At 50.6% G+C, this 27,643-nt stretch overlaps 1 protein-coding gene across 1 annotated transcript; it reads left to right on the top strand.

Moving 5' to 3' along the window:
* The first annotated feature begins 3,566 nt into the window (after window positions 1–3,566).
* Window positions 3,567–27,643, top strand: CDCP2 (CUB domain containing protein 2). Its single transcript, XM_070781856.1, has 8 exons — window positions 3,567–3,603; window positions 5,719–5,780; window positions 5,921–6,056; window positions 15,534–15,881; window positions 18,446–18,781; window positions 20,195–20,548; window positions 23,466–23,644; window positions 27,167–27,643. Exons 1-8 carry the CDS (start codon window positions 3,567–3,569, stop codon window positions 27,491–27,493), a joined length of 1,779 nt encoding a protein of 592 aa, XP_070637957.1. The 3' UTR covers window positions 27,494–27,643.

Genomic DNA, 27,643 nt, shown 5'->3' on the forward strand with positions numbered 1-27,643 from the left:
AGCTTAGGGAGGAGCCCCAGACATGGACAGGCACACCAGATCCGTGGGAGCAAAGGTACTCAGAGCTGTGTGCACACCTAGAGGGACAGGTTTACACTAACACACTGACCTGTGCACTAGCGGACAGCTGTGTACCCACGAAAATAGCCGTGCACTTATAAGTGTGCATCTGTGAAGAGGTGTGTGTCCCCTGAGAGTGTCACACACACCCACAGCTGTGACATTTGCACTCAAGACACACGTATGCACCCAGGGAGGGGCATTCCCTTGGAAATGTGTAACATCCAGGGAGAGAGCCGGGTACACGCAGGTCTAGGTGGATAACCGCAGTCATAGCGGGGGACACGTGCCTACACAGGTGTGTGGGGTTCAAGTGTACACAGAGATGTGTGCAAAGGAACAGGTGTGAGTGCACAGCACTGGGTGTCGTCACAAAGGGCATTGTCACACTCAGCAATGGACAGTCACCCAGAGAGAGACCAACATACATGGTGCCCAATGCCCAGACACCAAGGTGAGTTCATGAGCCCAAGGAAGCAGTCTGAGCAGATGGTGACACAGGGCACCCCGAGGTGGACACGTGTGCGGTGACAGAAGCAGCACGGCGGCGCCCCCCACTGGACATACAGAGACCCTCAGGGACAGCTCCGCGCCCACTGGCTCCAAGGGGCTGCAGGGCCGGTGGCAGAAAGGAGCGTCCTCTCCACGCCAAGACCCCCCCTGGAAGTTTGAGTGGGTCCTCAGGGTTCTGCTGTGGGAATCTTCCCAGCGAGGTGCTGCAAGGCCCCGGATACCCAGGGTGACAGTCCCGTGGGAGGTATAGAACTCCCGAGTGACCGAGGCAGGGTGGCAGCGGGCGGCCTTTGTTCCTTCCCCATCTTCTCCCCTGGGGACTGGGAGAGCGCAGAGGCCAGGCTGCTGACTGGAGGGAGGGGCAGCCAGGCAGGGGAGACCTCACTCAGAGGTGACCTCAGGAGGGAAGGGTTAGAAAGGCGTGGGTGTGCCCTGGGAGCTGTGCAGCCTTTGGCACTCACACAGACATACGGGAAGACATGCATTCCCAGCTCACTGAGTGCTGGCATGCTCCCGGTCCCCAGCGGGTCCCCGCCCATCCACCCTCACAACGCCTGGCAGGGAGATGCCATTCTCACGTCACAGACGAGGAAGTGAGGCCTGGAGAAGTGGTAGCTAGTCCAAGGTCACACAGCTGGTAACTGCCAGAGCTATCTGAACCTGTATGGCTGGGGTTCTAGGGGTGCCAGGCTGAACCACCACACTAGACCATCCAGTCACTCCACTGGGTCGAAGAGAAATATGGGCTCAAATCCACAAGGACACTTCCTAGCTGTATGTCCTTGAGCAGTTGAATCCATGACTGGCTGCTGAGCACTTAGCATCTGCTAGGGAGGACATGCCGGAGAAGGCAATGGCACCCCACTCCAGCACTCTTGCCTGGAAAATCCCATGGACGGAGGAGCCTGGTGGGCTGCAGTCCATGGGGTTGCTAAGAGTCGGACACGACTGAGCGACTTCACTTTCACTTTTCACTTTCATGCATTGGAGAAGGAAATGGCAGCCCACTCCAGTGTTCTTGCCTGGAGAATCCCAGGGACAGGGGAGCCTGGTGGGCTGCTGTCTATGGAGTAGCACAGAGTCGGACACGACTGAAGCAACCTAACAGCAGCAGCAGCAGCAGCAGGGAGGACATGCAGCAGGATGGAGACCATGAGAGGACGTGCTCTGGGCAAAGCTCGTGCTGGGCACTAGGATGAAAACCCAAGAAGATAGAGGATATTCACAGAAAAACATGGCAGTCAGAGCATGGGTGATCCTCTCTGTGCTAGGGGGTACATCCAGAGAGGGGCAGACTCCCAGCTTGGGGTATGGTCAGGAAGACTGCCTGGAGGAGGTGACAATGTTCTGAAGGATGAGCAAGAGTCTGTCAAGGGAAGCTAGAGCAGAAAGAAAGGCAGTCCAGGCTCAGGGCACAGCATGTAGAAATGAGAGAGGTGCTGATGGCTGGGCTGTGATGCTCAGGATGGGGACAAGGTCTGAGACGTTCTCTGTGTGTGTGTGAGTGGGGGGCAGGGGAGGAGTCCTGGAGAGGCATGAACACCAAGCAGAAGAGTTTAGATTTTATCCTGAGCAGAGGGCTGACGTAGTCAGGTCAGCATTTTAAAAAAATCAGAGCAGAGTGGTTGGGGTGGGTAGAGGGCAGGCAAGAGTGGAGGCACACAGGTGGGTGAGATGAGGAGCCTGCTGTAGAGATGCAGAGAGAGACGGGGAGAGGTAGGGGTGTCTTCAGAAGCTGCCTCAGAGCCGAGAGCCGTGACTAGGCTCAAGTGTGACCGCCGATGTGGGGATGAGGGGAGGGAAGTCCAGGCAGCTCCAGCATTCTTCCTGGTGGGCTGGTTGTGGTGCCACCTTGAAGAGGAAATGCCAGAGGAGCAGCAAGTTTGGGGGAGGGGCGGTGACGAGTTCAGCTGGGAGCTGTGGATTTCGAGGGGCCTGAGGTGCGCTGTGGTGGTTACAGTTGGCTGCCAGACTAGCAGCCATCTTTGCTCCTGCCATCCAAATTCTGGTGTGTTGTGGAAGTGATATGCCTGGTCTTCTGAGGTGAGCTATGCTAAGCCCATCAGGATAAACTTCTCCTCTCACCAGTGATGTTCTAAGAGTGGGCATGCGTCTGAGTTTGGGCTCTCCCAGAAGCAGACCTTGAGACAGGATGTGAAAGCGTGTGGTTTATTTAGGAGAAAGAGGGAACCCTGATGAGACTTGGTGACCAGGACACGGATAATTTGACCGCAGGGAGGCAGTGCACCCAGCAGAACTTGAAAGAGGGAGGGGAGGGGAGAAACCGAAGATGAGTATAGACGTTATTCTCAAGAAGCCTGGTTGTGCAAGCCAGTAGACGGGTAAAGGTGAGAGCTGGAGGGAAGCACAGGCTCACAGAGAGTGTATCCCGTGATGGGGAGACCCTCATGCACTTGACTGTGGATGGAGTCTGCCAGGAGCCGCTGGAGAGCTAGGTGCCTGAGGCAGGGAGAGGATGGGCTCAGGCAGGAGGTGGAACCACCTTCCCCTGAGGCTCGGGGGAGGGGTGTGTGAGCACAGGGTGAGGACCGGAAGGTGAAGGGGCTTTCCTGTTTGCCTGTCTCCCTCTGCAGGAAGGGATGGGGTAACCCACAGGAGGGGTGGGGATGCACTGTCTCAGGGAGGCTGCTGACTGCCTGGGATGGTGTCTGTGGAGTCACAGGGAGAGAGCCACCGGGGGAGCCAAGGCAAGGCTGGGGCCGGAGCTGAGATCCTAGGCGAGGCTGGAGACCATGAACAATGGGTGCTGGTTCTGACCACACAGGGACGGCACTCCACCTAGCAGCACCCAGAGTCCAGACACCCAGGGGAGAAAGTGGCCAGCTGGACTTGTCCAGCAGATGGCATGAAAGGAGAGTAGGATGACCCTGACCCTGTGGTCTAAGCCTGAGGGGCAAGGGGGTGAGGGATATGCAAGGTGACGGGGAGATGAGCAGGGACGGGAGAGGAGTGTCACAAAAGTGCTGGGAGAGATGCGGTTGCTCCAGGGGCGGGACGAACACTTCACAGGTGAGGGGTTCAGGGAGTAACACGTGGATGCTGTCACGGCCCCGCCCACATCCTGCGGTCTTCACCATTCCCAGGCTTCTGCTGTGACACCTGGACACTGGGGCTTCACAGGCAGGTTAGAGATGCCTGAGAGGATGGTCTCAAGCAGTGGTCACCCAGGGGCAGCTGGCAGTCGGTGGACAAATTCGCTGCCTCCTTGCCCCTCAGTGGAACGCTGTCTCCCGGAGGTGCCCATGGGGTGGAGGCTCGGTTGCCCACAGTGGTCAGCTGCAGGTTAACACACCCTGAATCAGCTTCTTCTCACCGCTCGTCTCCCTGCTCTACCCCCTGATCTGTGCTTCCTCGGATTACTTTCCAGATACACTCCTTGTCCTCAACTCCCTGCCACAGGGTCTTCTTGTGAAGCAACTCAACTCACAACAGTGACTCAAACCCTCTGTGCTTCAGTTTCCCCCTCTGCAAGACGGGGAGGCCAATCTGTGCCTCTGAAACTGGGAGGACACACACACAGGTCTGGGAAGCTTAGCGCCATGCCCAGGACTCAGCAGACATTGGGTTAGCGCCCTCTCTCAGACATGCATGTGTGTGTGTGTGCATGCACGCATGTGCTCAGTCACTTCAGTCCTGTCCAACTCTTTGCGACCCCATGGGCTGTAGCCCACCAGGCTCCTCTGTCCCTGGGATTTCCCAGACAAGAATACTGGACTGGGTTGCTATTCCTTTCTGCGGGAGATCTTCCTGACCCAGGGATCAAACCCGCATCTCCTGCATCTCCTTCGTTACAGGAGGATTCTTTACCACTGAGCCACTGGGGAAACCCTCTTATACATGCAGTAGGTATTAGCTCCATTCCCCTCAGACTGTCCAGGACATGGCACCTTTCTTTTCCTGCCAATCAGGCCCCACACATAAGCCAGTCCCTCAGGCCTGACCATTCCTAATGCTCTTGGCTGAATACCTTCCAGGCGGCCTCCCTCCCTTGCTGGCAGCAAAGGGCCCCCTGGGGACCTCCTGACAAAAGGATGATTCTGAGGCAACACGTGGTCTGGCAGATGGACGTCTGAGCTCCTCAGAGGTCAGCAGAATCCTCCTCGCTCCTGTGCGCTGAGCCAGGCACTGACTATCATCTCATCTAATCCTCTCACTGCAGGCACTGTAAGCTCTCCTTCGTGGTCCAGGAGGCCCAGCTTCAGAGGGGCCCCACAGCCCAGCAGTGAGGGGTAGAGCCTGGATTCAGACCTTGTCTGTCAAGGCAGAGCCCAGGCTCCTCACTGGGAGGCAGGCATGGGCTTGTTTACCTCAGATGCCCTGGGCTTGGCACAGGCTCTGCACAGAGAAGGAGCTTAGGGAATGAGCCTGGGGCCTGGCTGAACCAAATAGTTTCCTGGAGTAAATTGAAAGATCCTGCTCCCTGTAGGACATGGAACCCCTGAGGGCATTGCCACAGCCCAGATCCTAGCACAGGGCCTGGCACATGGTGCTGTTTGAGCCAGGTTTGTGGATCAATAACAAGGTGACCACTTAATAGTCTTGGCCACGCAGTCCATAATTGCACTGGGCATGCTACGTGCGTGCGATCCCTTCAATCTGTGCGACCCTATGAACCGAAGTCTGCCAGGCTTCTCTGTCCATGGGATTCTCCAGGCAGGAATACTGCAGTGGATTCCCATGCCCTCCTCCAGCGGACCTTCCCGACCCAAGGATCGAACCCCCGCCTCTTGTCTCCTGCATCGCAGGCAGGTTCTTTACCCCCAGTGCCACTGGGAGTTGTCCTGTAGTGTTTTCCCATTCTGTTATTCCTGCCACGTTCTTCCCTTCGCTCTCCCTCTGAGCTCATCTATGCATGTCTCAGGGGTCCTTGTCCCCTCCCACATGGATAGGCGATGGGGAAACCTGTAGCAAGCGCCGACTGTGTTTTTTAGCATGTGTTACCACATTTCATTTCCACAGTAACCCTATAGGCAGGGCTGAGTGGCCCCACCAGATAGAGGAGTCAGATCGAGACCTAGAGGGGTTGGATGACTTTGTTCAAGGTCACCTGGCAAGGTGGAGGCCAACCCAGGACGATTCCAGATCTGCCTAGCCCCCAAACCCGTGCTCTTTCTCCACCGCCAGATTCTCTCCCAGCCCTCTCCCCACCCAGTGTGGCCAGTGCAGATCTCAGAAGTGTCAACCCGGTGACACTAGATCCGTCACCTTAGGGTGGAGTGAAGGAAGCGCAGGGGATCAGCTTACTAATTCGAGGGCCCGATGAATTATTCACACCACCATTAACTTGGAGGCCCTTGCAGCCTCACCTCTCTTTCCCCCGCTTCAGACCCTCAAGTCCTGGCCTGCCCTGAGCTCTGCAGACCTGCGGGGACCTGATGAGGAGATGCTGGTGGGGCTGGTATTCTGTCTGCTGCTGGCAGTGGCGCTGCTGGGCCCAGACCTCAGAGCCCAAGCCATGAAAGGTAGGAGCTGCTGGGGACAGGCAGGACCTGGGAGGGAGGCGGGAGGGAGGGAGGTGGCGGTGGGGTCTCAGGAGGTTTCTGTGTGAGAGGCCAGAAAGTGGAAGGCCTTTCTGGGGAGAGTTGGCTGAATTGAGTTGTACAGCTTCTGAGATGGTGAAAGACAGTGTTTGTTGAGTGCCTACTATGTGCTGGGTACTTTCCATGCATTATGCAGGAATGCATTTAATCTTCACAAGAAACTTCAAGATGGGTATCAGTCTCCCACAGATGAGGAAACTGAGGGAGAGAGAAGTTAGGTAACCTGCCCGAGACTGCATGCTTACCAAGGGTGAGGGGAATGGCTCAGAGAACAAGTAAAGATTTGTTGCTGGAAAGGGTCCTTATTTTCCTCCTGAGAGCCTGCTGTACTTCCCCATCACCAGCCAAGTGACATCAAAGTTCTCTATAAAGCCAACCGCCCCCTCACCCAGGTCTGGCTCCAATCTCTATATAACATCCAGCCTTGGTTCCCAGCATCACTTGGGCATCCCATGCTCTGGCAAAGGATCACATTCCCTTCAGGAGATTTTCACCCTCAGGACTTTCACCCCCTGTGCCCTCTGCCTGGAAGGTCCCTTTTCTCTTTTTCCACCTGAAAACACCTGGCTTATCCTTCAAGCTCAGCTCAAGTTCCAGCTTCTCCAGGAAGACTTCCACATCCCCTTCATCAGCCTCAGATGCCCCTCCTTGGCGCTCTTTGAACCCTCTTCTGGCACCCTGGTCCCAGGTCCTTTGTGGGGCTCTAGTGCTCTGTGAGTCTGTCTGGGAAGCCAGGGCAGTATCACTCACCTGTCTTCAAGGGGCTCATATGGAGTGGGGCTCAGCCAGCAGCTATCTGTGCCTTGTCTTCCTGCAGGCTCAAGGGGGTCTCAGGAAGGAAACCTACTTGGTGGCAGAGATGGGCCAGGCACCCAGGCGTCTTACTCCATGCCGGGGTGATCAGAGAAGCTAACTGTTCCCATTTTTAGCCACTAGGACTTCAGAGGCTTTGGAGTGGCCCTGGGGGTCAGGGTGCCTGAAGGACAAAGCTTTTACCTGTGCTGGCCCCTGGGGCCTCCTGGGCCACAAGAGATTTTCTCCAACCTTCTCATGGCCTTTCCCATCCAGTGGGAAGGTCTGGGGGAACGACAATGACAGTGACTGGACAGGTTGTCCCTCTATCCTCTTGACATAAAGGCATGGATCAGACACCACTCCCGCCCTGACCTGCCCCCGGGGCCAGACGATCTGTTGTGAACTGGGTGTGCATCTTGTAGCTCTTGCACGGCTTTCTCTTATCTGTGCTCACAGCTACCCAGCAAGGTCATTATCCCCATTTCACAGATGCCCGACTGAGGCTCAGGGAGGCTAAGTCACTGTGAGTCTGAGCCTTTAGTTGCTGTTTCCTCCCTCCAAATCTTCCCCAACTTATGAAGCCTTTGTTCCTCCTAGCCAAACACCCCCTTCTCCCGTGTCCCTCCTCTTACAGGGCTGGCTCCAGCAAGACTGGCCTCCCTCCCTCTGGACCCCAGAGTCCCCTGTGTGGCCCCAGCACATTCATACCACGTGGCTTTGTCTCATTTGCCTAACTCCCCCCACCTTACCCCCTAGCTGTGAACACCCCAGGGAGGGACCCATTCTGAATCAGCACAGGCATGTATAGTGCACATGCTTGACAAATGTGCCTCTCTTACAGGAACTTTGGTGAAGCATCTTCAAGATGCTTTTGGTTGCAAGGGACAGAAACCCAACCTGGATGAGTTTAAGCAAGAAGAGAAGTGCACTGGCTCTGTCACCAGGGAGGCAAGAGTGTAGCTGAGCTGGGCTGCTTGGGTTCCAGGCCATTTCTGCTTGTCACGTGGTTGTTGCCATCTGTTGACAAGCTTTCTCAACGGGCCCTGAGCTTGGTCCCACCCAGGGCTCTAACTCCGGGCTTAGGGATCAGGGAAGGAAAGGTCTCATCTGGGCATTCTGCAGCAGGATTCTGGTGGCACAGGCCCACCCCCCAGGCCAGTCACTTGGCAGTGGTGGAGGCCTCAGGATTTCCCAGCTAGGCTCACGTGTCCTCCCTGGGTCAGGGAAAGATGTGGGAGAGTTATCATATGGAGGCAAGGGAAGGGAGCAGTGTTTAAACTCAGGGGTGCGGGGAGCGAGCTCCGCCTCTGGCAAAGGTCATGAGGAAGGAGGCTTGGCATACGCAAAGGCGGGATCAAGCCTCAGGAGTCTCCCTAGAAATTCTCGAGCAATCTACCCCCAAAACCAGAGTCTGCCTACTTTCTGCTTTGTGCTTTCACCTACACCTCTGACTTTACGGGGGGCTGTCCCCCACTACCTCTCTGAAAAAAGAGTTAGCTTATAGCTCCAGTTAATAATTCCTGGGTGTGACAGTGTTTCAACCTACAAACTCCCTTGGAAGTCCTCTAGCCTGCCTGAATAGGTTTTTCCGGCCACATGTGATTGCTCAGAGCCTCCAAACTGTGAGAGGCATGAGATGTTCTAAACTGTCTAAATACAGATTCCTTTGAGCAGTCAAAAGATTGATTAGAAATTGTATTGGTGAAGGGATTTTCACTTGTTGGGCCAATGTTTGCTGCTAAGTCTCCATATCCCTTACCTGCTGTGTCCCTGGCAGTGTACTGATTAATATAATTGGTTTAAATAGTAGCTTTAATGTTTGTAACCTGGGACCCTTGAATTAATTCTTTTTCTTGTTATAGCCCACCACACCTTTGCTCTGTAGGAATGCAACTTTATCTAATGCTTTTTGGAGGCTGGCGCCTGACTTTAGAATAATCACCTTTAGAGGAAAAGGCCTCCGGGCCAGAAGATGATGCAAATCACCTAAACTTTTGCATATGATAAGTTTGCAGGAAGAAAGCCTGGCTTACTGCATGACTCTACCCCTTCCCCCATTATCCTCTATGCATAACTTAAGGTATAAAAACTACTTTGGAAAATAAAGTGTGGGCCTTGTTCACCGAAACTTGGTCTCACCATGTCGTTCTTTCTCTTACCTTCTGGCTGAATTATTCAGCCTCTTTTCTCCACTGAATTTCCTCACTGAGCTATCCTTATTTCAGCCTCTTTTCTCCACTGAATTTCTTCACTGAGCTATCCTCATTCTATTACTCTTTATATCCTTAATTAACGTTTAATTAAGCAGTTGTTTCCTGATCCTCGCCGACGCCGTCCCCGCTTCGAATACCCTGGATCAGCCGGGGCTGGTCCCCGGCACAGGGGCTTATTCTTGCCAAAGATAGAGGAATGGGTGCTGCGTGGACCCAAACAGGATGTCAGCTACAGGGGTAACTTCCCTTTCTGGGCCTCAGTTTTCTTATCTGTTAAATGGAGTCAGTAACACCTGTGCTGCCTATTTTATGGGGATATTATGAAGATGATACTAGATCATTCACTCGTTCATTCATTCAGCAAATATATACTGAGCACCTGCTTTATGCCAGGAGCTCTTCCAGATGCCTGAGATACAGCAGAGAACAAAGTAGATGAAAATCCCTGCTTTTATAGAGTTTACAGTTTTGTAGAGAGAGACTGACAGTGAACTGAACAAATGAGGAAGTAAATAGTACATTCAGTGGTGGTGGGTGCTATGGAGAAAGCATAGCCAAAAAGGGAGAGACGGGTAGAGGGATGGGGAAAGGGTTTCAGTTGCAAATAGGGTGGTTGAGGGAAGCTTCACTGACAAGGTGGCTAAGAATGTGTTGATCATTTTTTTTTCAACTTTTAACTATGAACATTTTCAAACACTAAGTGGAGAAAATAGTATAATAAATCCTGATGTCTCCATCAACCATCTTCAACAATTGTCAACATTTTGCCTTTCTTGGTTCTTCTAAAGAAAGTGAAAGTGTTAGTCATTCAGTCGTGTTCAACTCTTTGTGACCCCATGGACTGTAGCCTACCAGGCTCTTCTGTCCATGGAATTCTCCAGGCAAGAATATTGGAGTGGGTTGCCACTCCCTTCTCCAGGGAATCTTCCCCACCCAGGGATCAAACCTAGGTCTCCTGCATTGCAGGCAGATTCTTTATCATCTGAGCCACCAGGGAAGTCCTCTGGTTCTTCTATCCTACCTCCATCTCCATTTTAGCAGGGTGTGGGGCAGGGGAGGGTCAGAGAAATTTAAAGACCATCTCAAATATACTATTTTACCCATAAATATTTCAGAGTATATCTAACAGATATATATTCAGTAGATAGATATTCCTGATAGTATTACAATTATGTAATAATTCCTTACTTTTATCTCATACTCAGTTCATGTTCCGTTTTCCCCAATTATTGCAAAAACAAAAAAATCCTATTGCAATTGGTTTGTTCAAATCAGAATCCGAAAAAGGTTCACACATTGCTTTTGGTAGGTATTTGACTCTTGAGTCTTTCTCTCTCTCTTTTTTTAATTGACGTCTCTGACAACCGCTTTTCTGCTGTTTCTATGATTCTGACACTTAAGATTTCACATGTAAGTGATACCATGCAGTATCCGTCTTTCTCTGTCTCGCTTATTTCACTTAGCACGATGCCCTCAATGTCTATGTTGCTGCAAATATCAGGATGAATGCCTTTTTTAGGCTGAGTACCATCCTATGCCATATGTGTCTCCATTCACCTGTTGGTGGACGTTTAGGTTGTTTCCATATCTTGGCTATTGCGAATAACTGTGCAATGAACATGAGAATGCAGATAACTCTCCGATATGCTGTTTTCATTTCCTTTGAAATATGCCCGAAGTGGAATCGGTGGATCATATGGAGTCCTATTTTTGTGTTTTTGAGAAGCCTCCATATTGTTTGTCATAGAGGATGCACAGTTTCCATTCCCACCAACAGTACACAAAGATTCCTTTTTTTCCCACACATCCTTGCCAACACTTTTTGTTTCTTATCTTTTAAATAATAACCATCCTAACAGATGGGAGCGGAGAAGGCAATGGCACCCCACTCCAGTACTCTTGCCTGGAAAATCCCATGGACAGAGGAGCCTGGTGGGCTGCAGTCCATGGGGTCTCTAAGAGTCGGACACGACTGAGAGACTTCACTTTCACTTTTCACTTTCATGCATTGGAGAAGGAAATGGCAACCCACTCCAGTGTTCTTGTCTGGAGAATCCCAGGGACGGGGGAGCCTGGTGGGCTGCCGTCTATGGGGTCGCACAGAGTCGGACACGACTGAAGCGACTTAGCAGCAGCAACAGATGGGAGATGGTATCTCATTGTGGTTTTGACTTGCATTTCCTTGATGATCAGTGATGTTGAGCACCTTTTCATGCACCTGTTGGTCATCTGTATGACTTCTTTGGAAAAATTCCTACGCAATTTCTCTACTCATTTTAAAGCAGACTTTGTTGTTTTCTTTTTGGTCTTCAGTTGTATGAATTCTTTATATATCTTGGATATTTACCCCTAATCAGATGTATGATTTGCAAATATTTTCTTCATTCCATAGACTTTTCTTTTCCCATTTTATTAACAGTTTCCTCTGTTGTGTGGAGGTGTTAGTTCAATGTAGTCCCACCTGTTTATTTTTGTTTTTGTTGTCAAATCCAAAAAATTATTGCTGAGACCAAAGTCAAGGAACTTACCCTCTATATTTTCTTCTAGTTGAGCCTTTTAAAAATATGTTAGTTGTAAAAAAATAAATAAATAAATAAATAAAAATATGTTAGTTGTGTCTCCCCCTGCCACCTTATTTACTTAGAAGCACCTGGGTCATTAGAATTTCCCACATTCTGGACTGGGCTGAATGTGTCCTCAAGGGGTCATTTAGACTGTTCCTCTAGCTTCCATATTCCTCTAAATTTTGACAGATCCAGAGATTTCATTAGCTTCAGGTTCCTTTTTTTTTCCCCTATAAGAAGATATTATAGGTGTTTCATCAGGTCACCTATTATCCAGTGTTCCACTTTGATGTTAAGATTGACCAGTCGGTTCAGTTAGCCTCATCCATCCACCATAAAGTTTCTTATAAATGTAACTTTTTGGGTATTTTTTAAATGATTTTTAAAAACCATTTTAAAAATTTATTTATTTTTGGCTGTGTTGGGTCTTTGTTGTTGCATGGGCTTTTCTCTAAGTTGCAGCAAGCAGGGGCTACCCTCTAGTTGCAGTGAAGGGCTTCTCATTGCGGTGGCTTCTCTCGTTGCAGAGCATGGGCTGTAGGCACGCAGGCTTCGTTAGTTGCGGCACATGGGCTCAATAGTCGCAGCTCCCCTGGTCTGGAGCACAGGCTCGATAGTTGTGGCCCATAGGTTTAGCCACTCTGCAGCATGTGGGATCTTCCCAGACCAGGGACTGAACTAGCATCTCCTGCGTTAGCAGGTGGATTCTTTACCACTGCGCCACCAGAGAAGCCTGGTATTTTTTAAATATAAAACTTTTCAAACATTAGCAAAGTTGAAATAACTTTACGGAGAATATTTGTCTGCTTAAGGAGGTTTTACCTCTCCTCATTTACCTTTTTCCTCCATGATTAGGATAGATGATGATGATGATGATTTCATTAAGGTTTGCAAACTTACGTTTTCTAATGTTCTTTTTTAAAAAAATTTGTTTATTTGGCTATTCTGGATCTTAGTTGTGGCATGTGGGATCTTTGATCTTTGTTGTAGCATGAGGGATCTTGAGCTGCAGCGTGTGAACCCAGTTGCAGCAGGTGGGATCTAGTTCCTTGACCAGGGATCAAATCCAGGCCCCCTGCACTGGGAGCGTGGAGTCTTTACCCCGGACCACCAAGGAAGTCCCTAAAGTTGTTATTCTTCCTGTAGTCTTCTTTAAATAATACTTTTTCTTCATCAACTATTCAGTTATCCTGAAATGCATATAATTTATAACAAGAAAGACAAATTAAATGCTTAATTCTTTCTCTATGTAGCAAGAAGAAAATGACTTCATGCCCCAGAAATCTCTAAAAGAAATCAGTAAGTTCCATTTTAATTTCTTTTAATTTTTTAGTTCATTATGAATTCATAAATGTTTATATATTTGATGGGTTTCAGCTCACTGCAGTAAATCTTTTTTGAAGCTCCAATTATACCTTCTAGCGGGTTTCTGTGTCTTTTGACAATCCCAGCAGCTGTGATAGCTTCTTTACTCTGTAGCTTGACAAGGTGTCCCAAGTGTATTTTGTATGTTTTCTGCCCCTGACTATTTCTCTAAGGAGTCCTGGTTCATCTTAGTTGGACATAACAATCTTAGTTTAGTTGGACATAATAATCCTAATTTAAGTTGAAGGGGTACAAAATACTACCGGAATATTATTGCCTTTAGGCTTTTTAGTGAACAAAGCTGATAAATTAATATTTTTAGAAATAAAAATAAATCTTGTTCATACTGATGTTCTCAATTCAAATGAAGGATCTCAAGAGTTCTTAGTTTTTTTAGTTTTAATTTGTATCTCTCTCCTCTTATACTGCAAATCTTAATTTCTATTGACACTGGCACACTTCCTTTATTCCAATTATCAGTTCAGTTCAGTCGCTTGTATCCGACTTTTTGCAACCCCATGGACTGAAGCACGCCAGGCTTCGCTGTTCACCAACTCCCGGAGCTTACTCAAACTCATGTCCATCATGTCGGTGATGCCATCCAACCATCTCATCCTCTGTCATCCCTTTTCCTGACTTCAATCTTTCCCAGCATCAGGGTCTTTTCCAATGACTCAGTTCTTCATATCAGGTGGCCAAAGTATTGGAGTTTCAGCTCCAGCATCAGTCCTTCCAATGAATATTCAGGACTGATTTCTTTTAGGATTGACTGGTTGAATCTCCTTGCGGTCCAAGGGACTCTCAAGAGTCTTCTCCAACACCCCAGTTCAAAAGCATCAATTCTTTGGCACTCAGCTTCCTTTCTTTATAGTCCAACTCTCACATCCATACGTGACTACTAGAAAAACCATAGCTTTGGCTAGATGGATCTTTGTTGGCAAAGTAATGTCTCTGCTTTTTAATATGCTCTCTAGTTTGGTCATAGCTTTTCTTCCAAGGAGCAAGTGTCTTTTAATTTCATAGCTGTAGTCACCATGTGCAGTGATTTGGGAGCCCACAAAAATAAAGTTTCTCACTGTCTCCACTGTTTCTCCATATATTTGCCAAGAAGTGATGGGACCAGATGCCATGATCTTAGTTTTCTTTATGTTGAGTTTTTTTTAATTAATTAATTTATTTTAATTGGAGACTAATTACTTTACAGTATTGTAGTGGTTTTTGCCATACATTGACATGAATCAGCCATCAGTGTACATGTGTCCCCCATCCTGAACTTCCCTGCACCTCCCTCCTCATCCCATCCCTGAGGGTCGTCCCAGTGCACCGGTCCTGAAGGCCCTTTATCATGCATGGAACCTGGACTGGCGATCTATTTCGCATATGGTAATATACATGTTTCAATGCTACTCTCTCAAATCATCCCACTCTTGCCTTCTCCCACAGAGTCCAAAAGTCTGTTCTTTATATCTGTGTCTCTTTTGCTGTCTCGCATATAGGGTCATCGTTACCATCTTTCTAAATTCCATATATATGCATTAATATACTGTACTGGTGTTTTTCTTTCTGACTTACTTCACTCTGTATAATAGGCTCCATATGTTGAGTTTTAAGCCAACTTTTTCACTCTCCTCTTTCACTTTCTATGGCATTGGGGTTACTTAATCTTTTGATATTTTAAAAATTATATTAAAATTATTCATGATTAAAAAGTCAAAATTATAAAATAACTTGCATTTAAAGATGTCTAACAGTCACACCTGTTTCCTCCCCGCTGCTTACTTCTTCCTGTTATAGAGAACCATTTTTATTAGTTTCCTTCCATTGTTTTCTTTTTCAAAATATAAACCAATACATACATATAAGAATGTACTTCAAACTTTGTAATACACTGCACATTTTCACTCAGGATGGGGGTGGGTAATATTACTTTTAATTTTTGAATTCCCCAACGGACATCTTTAGTGCCTAGTATATTTTATTTAAAAGCACAGGCCCATGGGACTTCCCTGGCAGTCCAGTGGTTAAGACTCCAGGCTTCCACTGCAGAGGGTACAGTTTCAATCCCTCTACCTATAAAATTACAGGCCTACCTGACACTTCCTATCTCCTTCCCCTGCTTTATTTTTCTCCAGAGCACTTATCACTAGTTAATACACTCCATATTTTCCTTATTATGTTTATTGTCTATCTTCCCCACTAGAATTTTTGTCTATTTGTTCCTGCTGTAACCCCAGCACTTACAACAATGCCCCACACTCAAACAATATTTATTGAATGCATAAAAGAATGTTTGGTAGTATTTGAAGAATAAGTAAATGAATGAACAAATAAATGAATAAATGAAGTGATTGAGGGCCATGGCCTCTTGCTCTCTCTTTCCATCCCAAAGACCCTGCTTTGAAGCTGGGCCGTGATCCGAGACCCTAGCACTGACTCTAGGTCATTCTTCCCTCTTGCCACAGGTGTCAAATGTGGGGGTGTGCTCTCAGCACCTTCTGGAAACTTCTCCAGCCCCAACTTCCCCAGCCTCTACCCCTACAACACGGAGTGCAGCTGGCTGATTGTGGTGGCCGAGGGCTCCTCCGTGCTGCTCACCTTCCACGCCTTTGACTTGGAGTACCACGACACCTGCGGCTTCGACTTCCTGGAGATCTACAACGGCGCCTCCGGGGACCAGGGCAACCTGCTGGGGAGGTTCTGCGGCAGGGTGCCCCCGCCACCCTTCACCTCCTCCTGGCACGTCATGTCTGTGGTCTTCCACTCAGACAAGCACGTGGCCAGCCGCGGCTTCTCCGCGGCCTACCAGAAAGGCAAGGGGGACTTGGTGGTGGAGAGTGTGGCCTTGGGTGGGGATGGGGGAGGGCAGCGGGGGCAGGTAAGACAGGCCGGGTCTAGGCATCTTAGCGTGTGGGCCGCCCTGTTACCTGGATGCCCCTGCTCTCGTAGCTCATGGGGCAGAGGCGGCCTCTGTTGGTAGTCTTGGTGGTTTTGTGTTCCCACCTTCATGGCAGCACTCCCCTCCTCTCCGTCCGTTATCCTGGGAGCCCCCGGAGGGTCTCACTGTGCTCAGGGACGAGGCCTCTTGTCCTCACCTATCCTTGTCCTCTCACCCCTGAGTGGCCTTGGGACACAGGAGGGGACATTGTGCTGCCTCTGCTCCTCAGCACTCTGTGGCATCTTATTACATCATGGGCACTTGAGTTCCCCCCACCCCTCACGTCCTCAGCAGTGGGAGGGGCACAGGGTCTGTGTGGAGCTGGTGATTCTCTCCTTCACAAAGACTTTCCTGAGCTCGCCCCTTACATCATGGTCCCTAACCCCAGCCGGGCTTGGCGCCTGCCCTCAGGCTAGTGAGGGGAGCACAGGCCTTGCTCTCAGTGCCTGTCTGCTAGACTCCTTCCTCCTTCCTCAGGCTTCTCTGCTCACCCTCAAAGCTCCTTCGTCCTCCCTTCTCCCAAGGCCAAAACCAAAGGCCTTCCTCATGTCAGCTCAAACAATGGGTGCCACAGAGGCTCCTGGAGCACAGCATCCACCAACAGCAATCAGGGCCAGGGTGTGGGCAGGGGCAGGTGTATGTGTGTGCGCACGTGCTCACGTGTGCAAGCTGATGGACATCAGTCCCCGCTGGCTTTGGAGGCATAGATTTGTAGAATGCTGAAACACGAGAACTGCAGACAGATCTAATGGTAGTGGTGGAATTTTAGATCTCTAGATTTTTAGATTATTAAGATATCAAAGTTATAGTACCATGTGCAATGTTTTCCAATATTTTAAAAAAGCAGGGGTACCCTTACATCAGGTGGAGCTTTATGTTAATCCCTGATATATAAAAGAGGTAAAGGCAGCATTTTGTTGTAAGCATTTAGTTTATAAGTTCGTATTCTTAACATGTACTTATTTTAAGCCAATCATTGAAAACATCAGTAAATATTGATGGTCTCCAATTAGTGATATATTTACATTTGAGATATGTGACTGTGGATTCTATCTTTCATTGAGTCAAAAAAAAGTTTGAATACCGTTTAAGAATGACATTTACACCAGATGTCTGCAGATTGATGCCCCAGGGCCACTGTGAAGGCCTGGAACACAGTTTGAAAGTCCCTGCTAAGTTTGAAAGCCCTTGCTAACACAGTTTGAAAGCTAAAGGTATTGAGGTTGGAAGGATCTCACAGACTGTGAAAACCTGTCCTCTCTTTTCACAAACAATGCATCTCAGACCAGAGAAGGAATGTGCCTTCCCATGGTCACACATCTGGGAAGGGCAAACTCTGGGATAAGAATTCAAGTCCTTAGCTGCCTGGCACAGTGCTCCGTTCATACAGCCATGCCAGGGGATGAGATTCTGCAGTCTCGGGAGACAGAACCTAGTGTGCCCCTTCCTGCTGGTGGCCTCCAGTTGGTCACAGCCTTCACCATCACACAGCTCCTGGTTACACTGGCCGCACCAGGTTCCAAAGGACTTTCACCAGAAACTTCTCAAACTGTGCATGAGTCTGAGCCTGGTGGGTCTGACTGAACAAGTCTTATGAGTTCTAATATTCCCATGGGGCTCAGAGAGGCTGAGTTACTTGTCCAGGGTCACAGAGCAATAGAAGGCAGAGCTGAGAACACAGTTATCTTCAGACTTCAAGCCTATCTCTACTTCTTCAGATCTTCCTTCTAAGCCTCAGTTTCCGCGTCTGTTATGGAGGTTTAATAATATTCCTGATCTGAGGTGTCTCAGCCTCTGTGCACCACTGTCCTTGGTAGGAGGGACAGTGAGACACAATGTCAAGTGTACAGACTCAGTAGTTAGTCACATCTCACCCTCCCTGATACCAGCGGGGTGACCCGCTGTCAGGGCCCTGCTCTGTCCCTTGGGCCTTGTCAATGGCACCCGCTGGTCTCCATGTCTCTTTGTTTGAGAGCTTTTACCAAAGCTGTGGCAGCCTACCTCTCAGCCTGCATTCTGAGGGGCTGGTGGGTGAATGCCCCCATTCTCCCACCCTGTCTCTCTCAGTGCCCACCTGTGGTCCCCTGTCTCTCCCAGATAAACTCTTTGGGCTCAGATCCTTCTCCTGGGCTCTGTCTGGGTGAATGCAAACTCACACAGCTAAGTTACTTAACTTCTCTCTGCCTCCAGTTTTCCAACTGTAAAATGGGGAAACCGCCCTGCTTTCCTCATGGGGTTACTTTTCTGTTGTCATCGTTTAGTCGTTGTCACGTCTGACACTTAGGGTGATGGCTAAAAAGATGGCTTGTGCCTGCCACTTAACAAGCGCTCAGTGGGTGGTGCCAAGGGTCCGGGTGAACACTTGTGGGAGTGGCATTTCCCAAGGGAGGAGATGGGGGTGCCAGGGGAGGGTGCCAGTTCAAGTGGGCTCCCTTGCAGATGTGTGTGGTGGTGTCCTGACCGGCCTGTCAGGGGTCCTCGCCAGCCCCGAGTACCCCAACAACTACCCCAACAACGTGGAGTGCCGCTGGGTGATCCGGGCCGCTGGCCCCGCCACCATCAAGCTGGTGTTCGTGGACTTCCAGGTGGAGGGCAGTGAGCAGTGCACGTACGACTACGTGGCTGTGCTTGGGGGGCCCGGCCCCGCCCGGGAGCACCACTACTGCGGCAGTGCCAGGCCCCCCACACTCGTGTCCCTGGGCCACGAGCTGCAGGTGGTCTTCAAGTCTGACTTCAACATCGGAGGCCGCGGCTTCAAGGCCTACTACTTCTCAGGTGGGAGGACTGCAGCGAAACCCCCAGGGCTCTGTGCATGCTGGGGGGTGGGGGAGGAGTTCTACTTTTCTGCCTCTGGGTTTGGCACTTCCTGCTCTTTCTCTGCCTGAAATGTTCTAGCACACTCTTTCCTGCCTGGCTGATGCCAAGGCACAAGCATGTCACCTCCTCTGTGAAGACTTCCTGATACCCTCTGAATTATTCTCTTCCTTCAGCTCCTTCGAGAAGTGTTTTCATAACAATGATCTAATGCTTGTCACTTCTGTATGTGGTTTGCATGTTGATCTCCTCTGCCTGACTTCTAGTTCCTATGGATTTATCTTTATACCTGCTACATAGAAGACACTCGGTTAATGTTTGTATAAATGAATGAATGAACACTTTGGAATTAAACTCTAGTGGAGGAGATGGAGAAGAAAACAGTGAATACTCACTGTGATCTGTGATATCTAATAGTAAGAATGATGGATGACTTCCTGGAGGAGGAGAGAATTGCGCAATGCTTTGAAGGAGTTAAAGCTTCCCTGGTGGCTCAGAGGTTAAAGTGTCTGCCTGGAATTCAGGAGACCCGGGTTCGATCCCTGGATCAGGAAGATCCCCTGGAGAAGGGAATGGCAACCCACTCCAATACTCTTCCCTGGAGAATCCCATGGAGGGAGAAGCCTGGTAGGCTACAGTCCATGGGGTCGCAAAGAGTCGGACACAACTGAGCGACTTCACTTTTCACTTTGAAGGAGTTAAACAATGGCAGAAGGAAGGGAAGGGTGTTCAAGAAGTGAGTGTTTAGTCGCTTCAGTTGTATCCCACTCTTTGCAAACCTAGGGACTGTAGCCTGCCAGGCTCCTCTGTCCATGGGATTCTCCAGACAAGAATACTGGAGTGGGTTGCCATGCCCTCCACCAGGGGATCTTCCCCACTCAGGGATCAAACTCATGTCTCTTACATCTCCTGCATTGGCAGGTGGGTTCTTTACCACCGGGCCACCAAGAAAGTCCAAGCAGAGGGATCAGCATGGAGAACAGAGAGGGTTTGTGTGCCCATAGTACTAGGAGATGTTTGGTGAGGCTGGAGGTGGGGCTCAATGTAAAGGGGCAAGGTCATGAACCACCTTGCCTGTCAAGTCCAAGTTTGGACTCAACTCCGAGGACAGGTATTAGACATTTTTATTGAATTGCTAGCAGGGTCAACACTCAGGCAATGGATTGCCCATTGGAGTGAGAGTCCCAGTTTTCAGCTAGTTATAGTTTAAAGCAGGCTTTGGGATTAATTGTCTGGTTTTCTGCATGGTGCCTACAACCTGCCAGGGTGGTTTTAGGATCCCTATGGTGCCTGCTGCCCAAGCTGTGGTTGCAGAAGATGACAGTCTCCACTCTTCTCACCGTTGCTCCTTTGGACTTGCTCTCCCCAATCCAGGAGAATGCCAGGAGGTGTACACGGCGGTGCGGGGCAACTTCTCCAGCCCGCAGTACCCCAGCTCCTACCCCAACAACATCCGGTGCCACTGGACCATCCGCCTGCCTCCTGGCTACCGGGTCAAGGTGTTCTTCCTAGACCTGGAACTGGAGGAGCCCAACAGCCTAACCAGGACCTGCGACTTTGACCATCTAGCAGCCTTTGATGGGGCCAGTGAGGAGGCGCCTCTGCTGGGGACTTGGTGTGGCCACCACCTGCCACCCCCCGTCACCTCAAGCCACAACCAGCTCCTGATTGTGCTGCACACGGACCGTAGCACCACCCACAGGGGCTTCTCTGTGGCCTACATTGGAGGTCAGCTGGGGTAGAGGGTGAGGGTGTGCTTATGGGGGAAGGTGAGGCTGGGGTCCCAGGACTTTGCAGCCTCCTTCCTCCATCCCTCTTTCTCTCTATTGCACCGATTTCTCTGGTGGCTACATCACTGCCGACTCCTGCCCTGGGACCTCTGAGGCTGTACCAATGTGACTCCTGCTTATTTTCACTATTATAGTGCCCTATTTTTCTAGCTTCCAAATCTACGATTCCCAATTCCTCTCTATCTGTCTCTTTCCTCCATGGCCCCTGGCTTCTCTTGTGTTATGGTTGATTCTCTGTATCCAGGGGCAATGCACAAAATATGGTAATACGATTTATGTTCATAATGCTAAACAACCTTGCTTGTACAGTCATAAGTCCTGACTGACAGTGGTTTGAAAATCCACTGATCTTTCAAGACCTTTGATTTCCTTTTATAACAAGAAGTCTAGAGCTAGTCAGCTGCGGTATTGGTTCAGGGACTCAACAATATCCGAGTTTGCATGTCTGAGATTCTCTCAGCCTCATGACCACAATATGGCTGCCACAACTCCAGGCATCATGTCCATGCTCAAGTCTGGAAGAGGGTAGGGGAGGTGCCAGCCACAAATGTCCTTTTATCAGGAAAGTAAAAGCATTTTTCGAAGCACTCAAATTTCTTCTTCTTGATCTTATTATTTTAAGCTTGATCATATGGCTGTGCCTAGCTGCAGAGTTGGCTAGGGAACTTGGCACTCAGCTTTTCCATCCTCCACAGTGCCAGTTAGATTTGCCAGCTGACAGCATCTATCCCCTCCTCTCCCCACCCGTCCCAGGGCCATGGGCCCAGAAAAGCCTGTCCTCTGGACCCACTTTGCCCTCTACCTGACCAGGCTAGAGCCTCTTATGCAGGTGTAGAAACGGAGATGCAAAGAAAGGACTTTGATGTCATGCAGGCAGCAGTGGCACAGGCAAGGCTAGAACTCACACTCCTGCTTTTTGTGTGGCTGAGCAGGGCCTGGGGGGGAGGCTCGTGGCTGAGCTCAGACAGACTAGGACCACATTCAAATGCTGCTGGGCCTTCCTGGTGGCTCAAACAGTAAAGAACCCACCTGTAATGCAGGAGACCTGGGTTCGATTCCTGGGCTGGGAAGATCCTCTGGAGAAGGGAATGGCAACCCACTCCAGTATTCTTGCCCGGAGAATTCCATGGACAGAGGAGCCTGGTGGGCTACAGTCTTTGGGGTCGCAAAGAGTTGGACACGACTAAGTGACTAATGCACACACACACTGATCATCCAGTGGGGCTGAGCTGTAGGGGAAGGAACCAGGAGAGCTGCAGCACGCTAGCGGCCCCGAAGTGACCTGAGCAGACCCTCCCTCTGTCTGCTTCAGTCACCTCCACCCAGAAACACGCAGGAGGACTCTTCCTCTGTTAGAGTGCCCTCTTCCTGGATGGCACTTGGAGATCCAGGTGCCATGAGCTCTGCCACAGCTGGCTGACAGGTCTCAGTAAACTGAAGATACCAGCTGAAGGAGCTGCAAAGTCCCCTTTGTTCAGATGGGCCTATTTCCAGGCCTGGGTTCTCTCCCAGCTGTGTGTGATCTTGGACAAGCCCCTTCTCCTTTCGGTACCCCCAGAGACAGAGGGTGGGCCTCTCCTCTCCTGGCTCCTGTTTCAGATACAAGGACCCCACTCCCACCCGCCCCCTTTCTCCCTGATGCCCTTGGGAGCCTGGGGTCAGACAGGGCATTCGTGCTGGGCCAGGATCCAGATGCGGCCCAGGCTGTCGGCGGCCTCCCGGCTGGAGGACGACCTCAGCATCAATCAGGGGTGACACACAGTTCAGCGCCACCAAGATCATCGTGGGAGACGGCAGGCCCATAAATCCCCGCCTGCCCAGACACCAGAGGCTGAAATATGTCTGAGGCGTTTCCCGGAGAGAGGTTGAGAGTTCCTGGCCTCTGCCTGCCAGCTCCTTCCTTTTCCTCCCTCCAGGTCCCCACCCCCACGTCCTTCCTCCTAACCTCACCCCTGCCCCAGCAAACACCACCCCCTACACACCCACATGCACACACACACAGTCTCGCACAGACCCAGACGCTTGGAGTCAGACCCTCCTGCTGGGAGGGGGTGCGGGGGCTCCCACACAGGGTGGAGAGACCAGGAACCATGGAATCTTTACAGACTCGATGGTTAAAATGCCAGCTTGGACACTGCAGACAGTGTCACCTCTCAGAGCTCTGAGCTCTAAAACTGTAAAACGGACTTAGACGTGTCTGCCTCATGGGGTTGGTATGAGGAGGGAGAATGAGGCTTTCTTCACTACCCTTTTCAAACTGCAATCCCTCCCGCCCCACCAGCTCCACTCATGCATACATGCTGCTCTCCTCGTCTCCATCTTTTTCTTTCCTTGATTTTCCTTCGACTACTCTGACACTTAGGTGTATTTTACATATTTATTGCTCCCTCATCCAACTAGACTGTAAGCTCCAAGAAGGTAGGCATGTGAGGCTGGTTTTTTTCTTTTCATTTCTATATCTGGCATTCAAGATAGTGCCTGGACTACATAGGCTGTAAATACTTGTTAAATGATTGAATGAATTGCCTGGTATATGGCAAACATGATCAGCAAATAGTAGCTTCCATTATGATTAACAAAATTCATTCATTCAATCATATATTCACCTTTCAAGCTCTGGGCTTAGAGGACTCTGAGAAGTAGGAATGGTGCCTGCCCTGGAGCTCATAGCCTGATGGAGTTAAGTGGAGAAACACATGTAAATATGTCCTTGTAGGACTGCATATGAGCCATTCACTCTCTGGGCCTCGGTTTTCCACCCACCACCCTTTGGCCAGGGGCTTGAAGAAGGTGGGGGGGGGGGTCAGACTGCCTGCCCGCATGGCCTCCAGCTCCCCTCTCCCATCCATCCCCAGTGGTGCCCATGAACGTGAGCTGCACCCGCACCGACTTCCAGATCCTGATCTCTGCACAGGCGCTGGCCCCACTAGAACGGACCAAAGTCTACCTGGGAAGCCGGAGCTGTGCCGCCCAGGAGATGGGCAGCAACTTCCGGATCCAGGCCCGCTTTGACACCTGCGGCACTGAGTCTCAGGTAGGGGGATGAGGGCTGGCATGAGGCTGGGGCCCTGATCCCTGGGGAGAGGCACCTGCCAGACTTGAGAATTCAGCTTCTCTTCCTGGCTCTGGTCATCACACCTGCTGGATATGGAACTCAGCCTCTCCTTCTCCTCAACAAACTTGTTCAATGTAGACACACAAGGAGCTCAAGTAGGGGAGATGCAGAAGGGCGATCCTGCTGCGCGACCTGCTGACGACCAACAGCCCCTACTGGAGGCCCCTCTGTCAAGGTCCTGACTGTTTCTGGAGGCTTTCCTGCTCTCCCCTGTCCTCCCTGGAGCTCCCCAGGGCCACACAGTCCCCATCTCTAACACACAGAGGTGTTTGAGCACTACTGCTTCCTGCCTGCGCAGGGAGTCCCTTTGGACTACTTTGTGATCCCAATCCTTTTCTGGGTTCCACAAAACAAAAGAGCCCTTCAAGAGACAGGATCCACCTGCCTCCAAAGGCGGCGAGGTGTGCAAATGAACATTTTCTACTGTCCTTGTATTTTGGAAGCCTGGAACCCAGGTTTGGGGCCTTTAGCATCACTGGGTGGCTGCCCAAGCACCCTGGATGTTTGTATTCTTAGGGGCAGGTTGGAAAGGGGAAAGGCCTTGGTATCTGAGGATTCATGATTTGGCAGAATCACGTGATTTCCAACAAACCATGTTTCCCCCACACCCAGCATTAACCAAGTGTGTACCTCTGGCTCTTCCAGTTCACCCTCCGCTCCCCCAGCCTCCTAGCAACCACCATCTTTTTGACCTGAGTAGAGGAGAAGTGGGAGTCAGTCTTGGCTGCCAAGATAATCTGCCCTCACCTCTACTCTATGCCCTAAATCCCTGAGCGGTTTTCTTTAGGGGCAGAACCACATTCCATAGAGTCATAAGATGATGGGGACAGAGAGCCCCAGAAGCAGGGAATCATGACATCTAGAACCAAGAACTCCTAGACACTCAGGGTCTCAGAGTTGCAGAACCTCCGCTAGAACTTAGAGCCTCATAATCATAGAAGCTTGGCATCAATATTATGGAAACATAAAAACCGGGAACCTTAGACTCATGGGTTCTTAGTGTAACACATATAAGTCGTAGACCCATGAGGACCAGTCTCTGCATTGAGTTGCTTTCAAAGATGCACAGTTCAAGTGGCCAAAAGCAGGACAACCTTTCTGTGTGTGCGTGCTTTGTTGCTTAGTCATGTTTGACTCTTTGCTACCTTATGGACTGTAGGCTGCCAGGCTCCTCTGTCCATGGAATTTCCCAGGCAAGAATACTAGAGTGGGTTGCCATTTCCTTCTCCAGGGGATCTTCCCGACCCAGGGATTGAACTTGTATCTCTTGTGTCTTCTGCATCGACAGGAGGATTCTTTACCCCTGTGCCACTTGGGAAGCCCCCAACCTTTCTGTACTTTTCTTAAAAACCACAGAGACTTGATCTCATAACCATAACACCACATATGTGTGGACTCTTTCCTCAAGTTTCACTCATCAAAAACCCCTGAAACTTTCCCACACACCCATTTTATGTGGTTTTCCCTCCATTCTTTATTATATAGATTCACTTTGGCCCTTTCACTGGGTCCACTTTCACTCTCAGGTCCTGTCTCTCCCACCCTCTCAATTCTTTGTCACAAAATTTCAGGACTCTGGTCCTCCTCAGAGAGTCCGGTGGCAAGACAGGCTGAGGGTACGAGGCAGAAGACTCCTCTGGGGACACGGTCTCAGAGCCTTTTGGAAGCCCAGAGTTGGGAGAGACCTACAAGGTCGCCTGGTCCACCGAAGGGAAAGACCTACAAGGTCGCCTGGTCCACCGAAGTCCAGATCGGTAGCTCCCCTTCAGTCTCTTCCCGAAAGGGCTGCCCAGCATCCCGTGATGGCAGATTCCTCCTGTGCGCTTGCACTTCCTAGGCAGCTTTGATTTTTAGAAGAGCCTCAGCTCATAAGTCGGAGAAGGCAATAGCGACCTACTCCAGTACTCTTGCCTGGAAAATCCCATGGACGGAGGAGCCTGGTAGGCTGCAGTCCATGGGGTCGCAAAGAGTCAGATAGGACTGAGTGACTTCACTTTCACTTTTCACTTTCATGCATTGGAGAAGGAAATGGCAACCCAGTCCAGTGTTCTTGCCTGGAGAATCTCAGAGACGGGGGAGCCTGGTGGGCTGCTGTCTATGGGGTCGCACAGAATCAGACACAACTGAAGCGACTTAGCAGCAGCAGCAGCAGCTCATAACTAGGACTTCCCAGGTGGTGCTAGAGGTAAAGAACCCGCCTGCCAATGCAGAAGACTTAAGAAATGTGGGTTCAATTCCTGGGTCGGGAAGATCCTCTAGAGGAGAGTATGGCAACCCACGCCAGTGTTCTTGCCTGGAGAATTCGATGGACAGAGGAGCCTGGCAGGCTATATAGTCCATGGGGTTGCAAAGAGTGGGACACTACTGAAGTGATTTAGCACACACACTGCTCAACAGTAACGGAACCAGACAGGGCAGTTGGGGCGGTCTGAGAAGTGTAATGGCTGCTCTATATTTGGGGAGAGTATCCCGGCATAACTGCAGTCTCCAGTCAAGACCACAACAGACTGTCTGTCAAAATATTGTCCCTCAGTTCCCAGCCCCAAAGCCCTACCGTCTCAGGGCATCTGGACTCCTGTCTCCTTCATCCGTGCAGCAGTGTGACAGGCTCCCCACATCTCACTCCTCAATGGCTCTTCCCAACCCCTGGGTGATGACGCTGGACTGACCTGGACTCAACCACAGGGACACAGAATCACTGCAGACACAACTGGGCCAAAAGATTCCAGAAGGAAAGTCACATCACACCAGGGAGACGGCATCTCACGGGGAGGCAGGAGACTGGCTTCTGGCCCTAGCCCTGGGCAAATCATGGCTTTGCTGGGCCTCAGTGGCCACATCTGTGAATTGCCAAGGAAGGGAGATTAAACATCTCCCAAGGAAGGGAGATGCCCTGAAAGTGCCCTTTGGTTCTACATCCTTTGGTTTGAGTGAGGTGTGGCGGTTAACAGCACAGTTAAGAATCGAGCAGCCCTGGGGAGAATATACTCCCTGTCACTTGGGTGCTGTGTGGCCTCAGACAAGGGACTTAACCTCTGGGCCTCACTTTCCTCATCTGGCAAATGGCGATATTAATGGTACCAATTAGAGAAGGTTGTCATGAGCATTAAATGAGATAATGCACTTAAAGGCAGAGCCTGGAACATGGCAAATGTCCCTGTTGTTACAGTTTCTATCTTTCATAGATTCCACCTCCCTGAAGCCAGAGCAAATACTGACCCATCGAATCTGATACTGTCCTTCCAGACATTCTGGTAGTGCCCCTTTCACAGGTGGGGGAAGGGGCCTGAGGCTGTGAGTGGAAGGAGTCAGTGGCCAAGCTGGGACTGGAACCCCGACTCTGGAGTTCTGCCCCCTTGGCACTGAGTCCTCACATCGCTAGGGCAGCAGGGGCAGTCCTGGCCCCCTTCGGTGTGAGCAAGTGCCCCTTGACCCCCACAGAGAAGAAATAACACCTCAGTGATCGTCAGCGTGCTGTACATCGACTTCTCAGCTGGTGGGCAGGAGGACACCCACGAGTACGAGGTCCGCTGTGAGCCGCGCCGCAAGGAGGCCTCTGCGCACCTGCTGTCAGGCTCCCACTGGCTCGGGCCCTACGCTGCCACGGCCGAGCACCTTCAGGAGGCACCCCCCAGGGACGAGGTGGAGGCACTGGAGGGCCCCGTGGCCATGGTGGCCCAGGACACCAGTGACATCGTCTTCCTGGGCCTTTGCATCCTGGCTGGAGTCCTCATGGTGATTGCCATCGTGGTCCTGATGCTGCTGTAGGTGGGGAGGGTAGGACCTGGCATCTGACACCCCTGGGACCCTACAGTAGGGGTGAGAGCAGGTCTTATTGACTTGTTAGTGACCATGGACAAGTCACTACCTTCTCTCTGAGCCTCAGTTTCCTGGAGCCCTTGACTCTGCCCTACTTAC

This window comes from Bos indicus, chromosome 3 (assembly GCF_029378745.1).
Source record: "Bos indicus isolate NIAB-ARS_2022 breed Sahiwal x Tharparkar chromosome 3, NIAB-ARS_B.indTharparkar_mat_pri_1.0, whole genome shotgun sequence".
NCBI lineage: Eukaryota > Metazoa > Chordata > Mammalia > Artiodactyla > Bovidae > Bos > Bos indicus.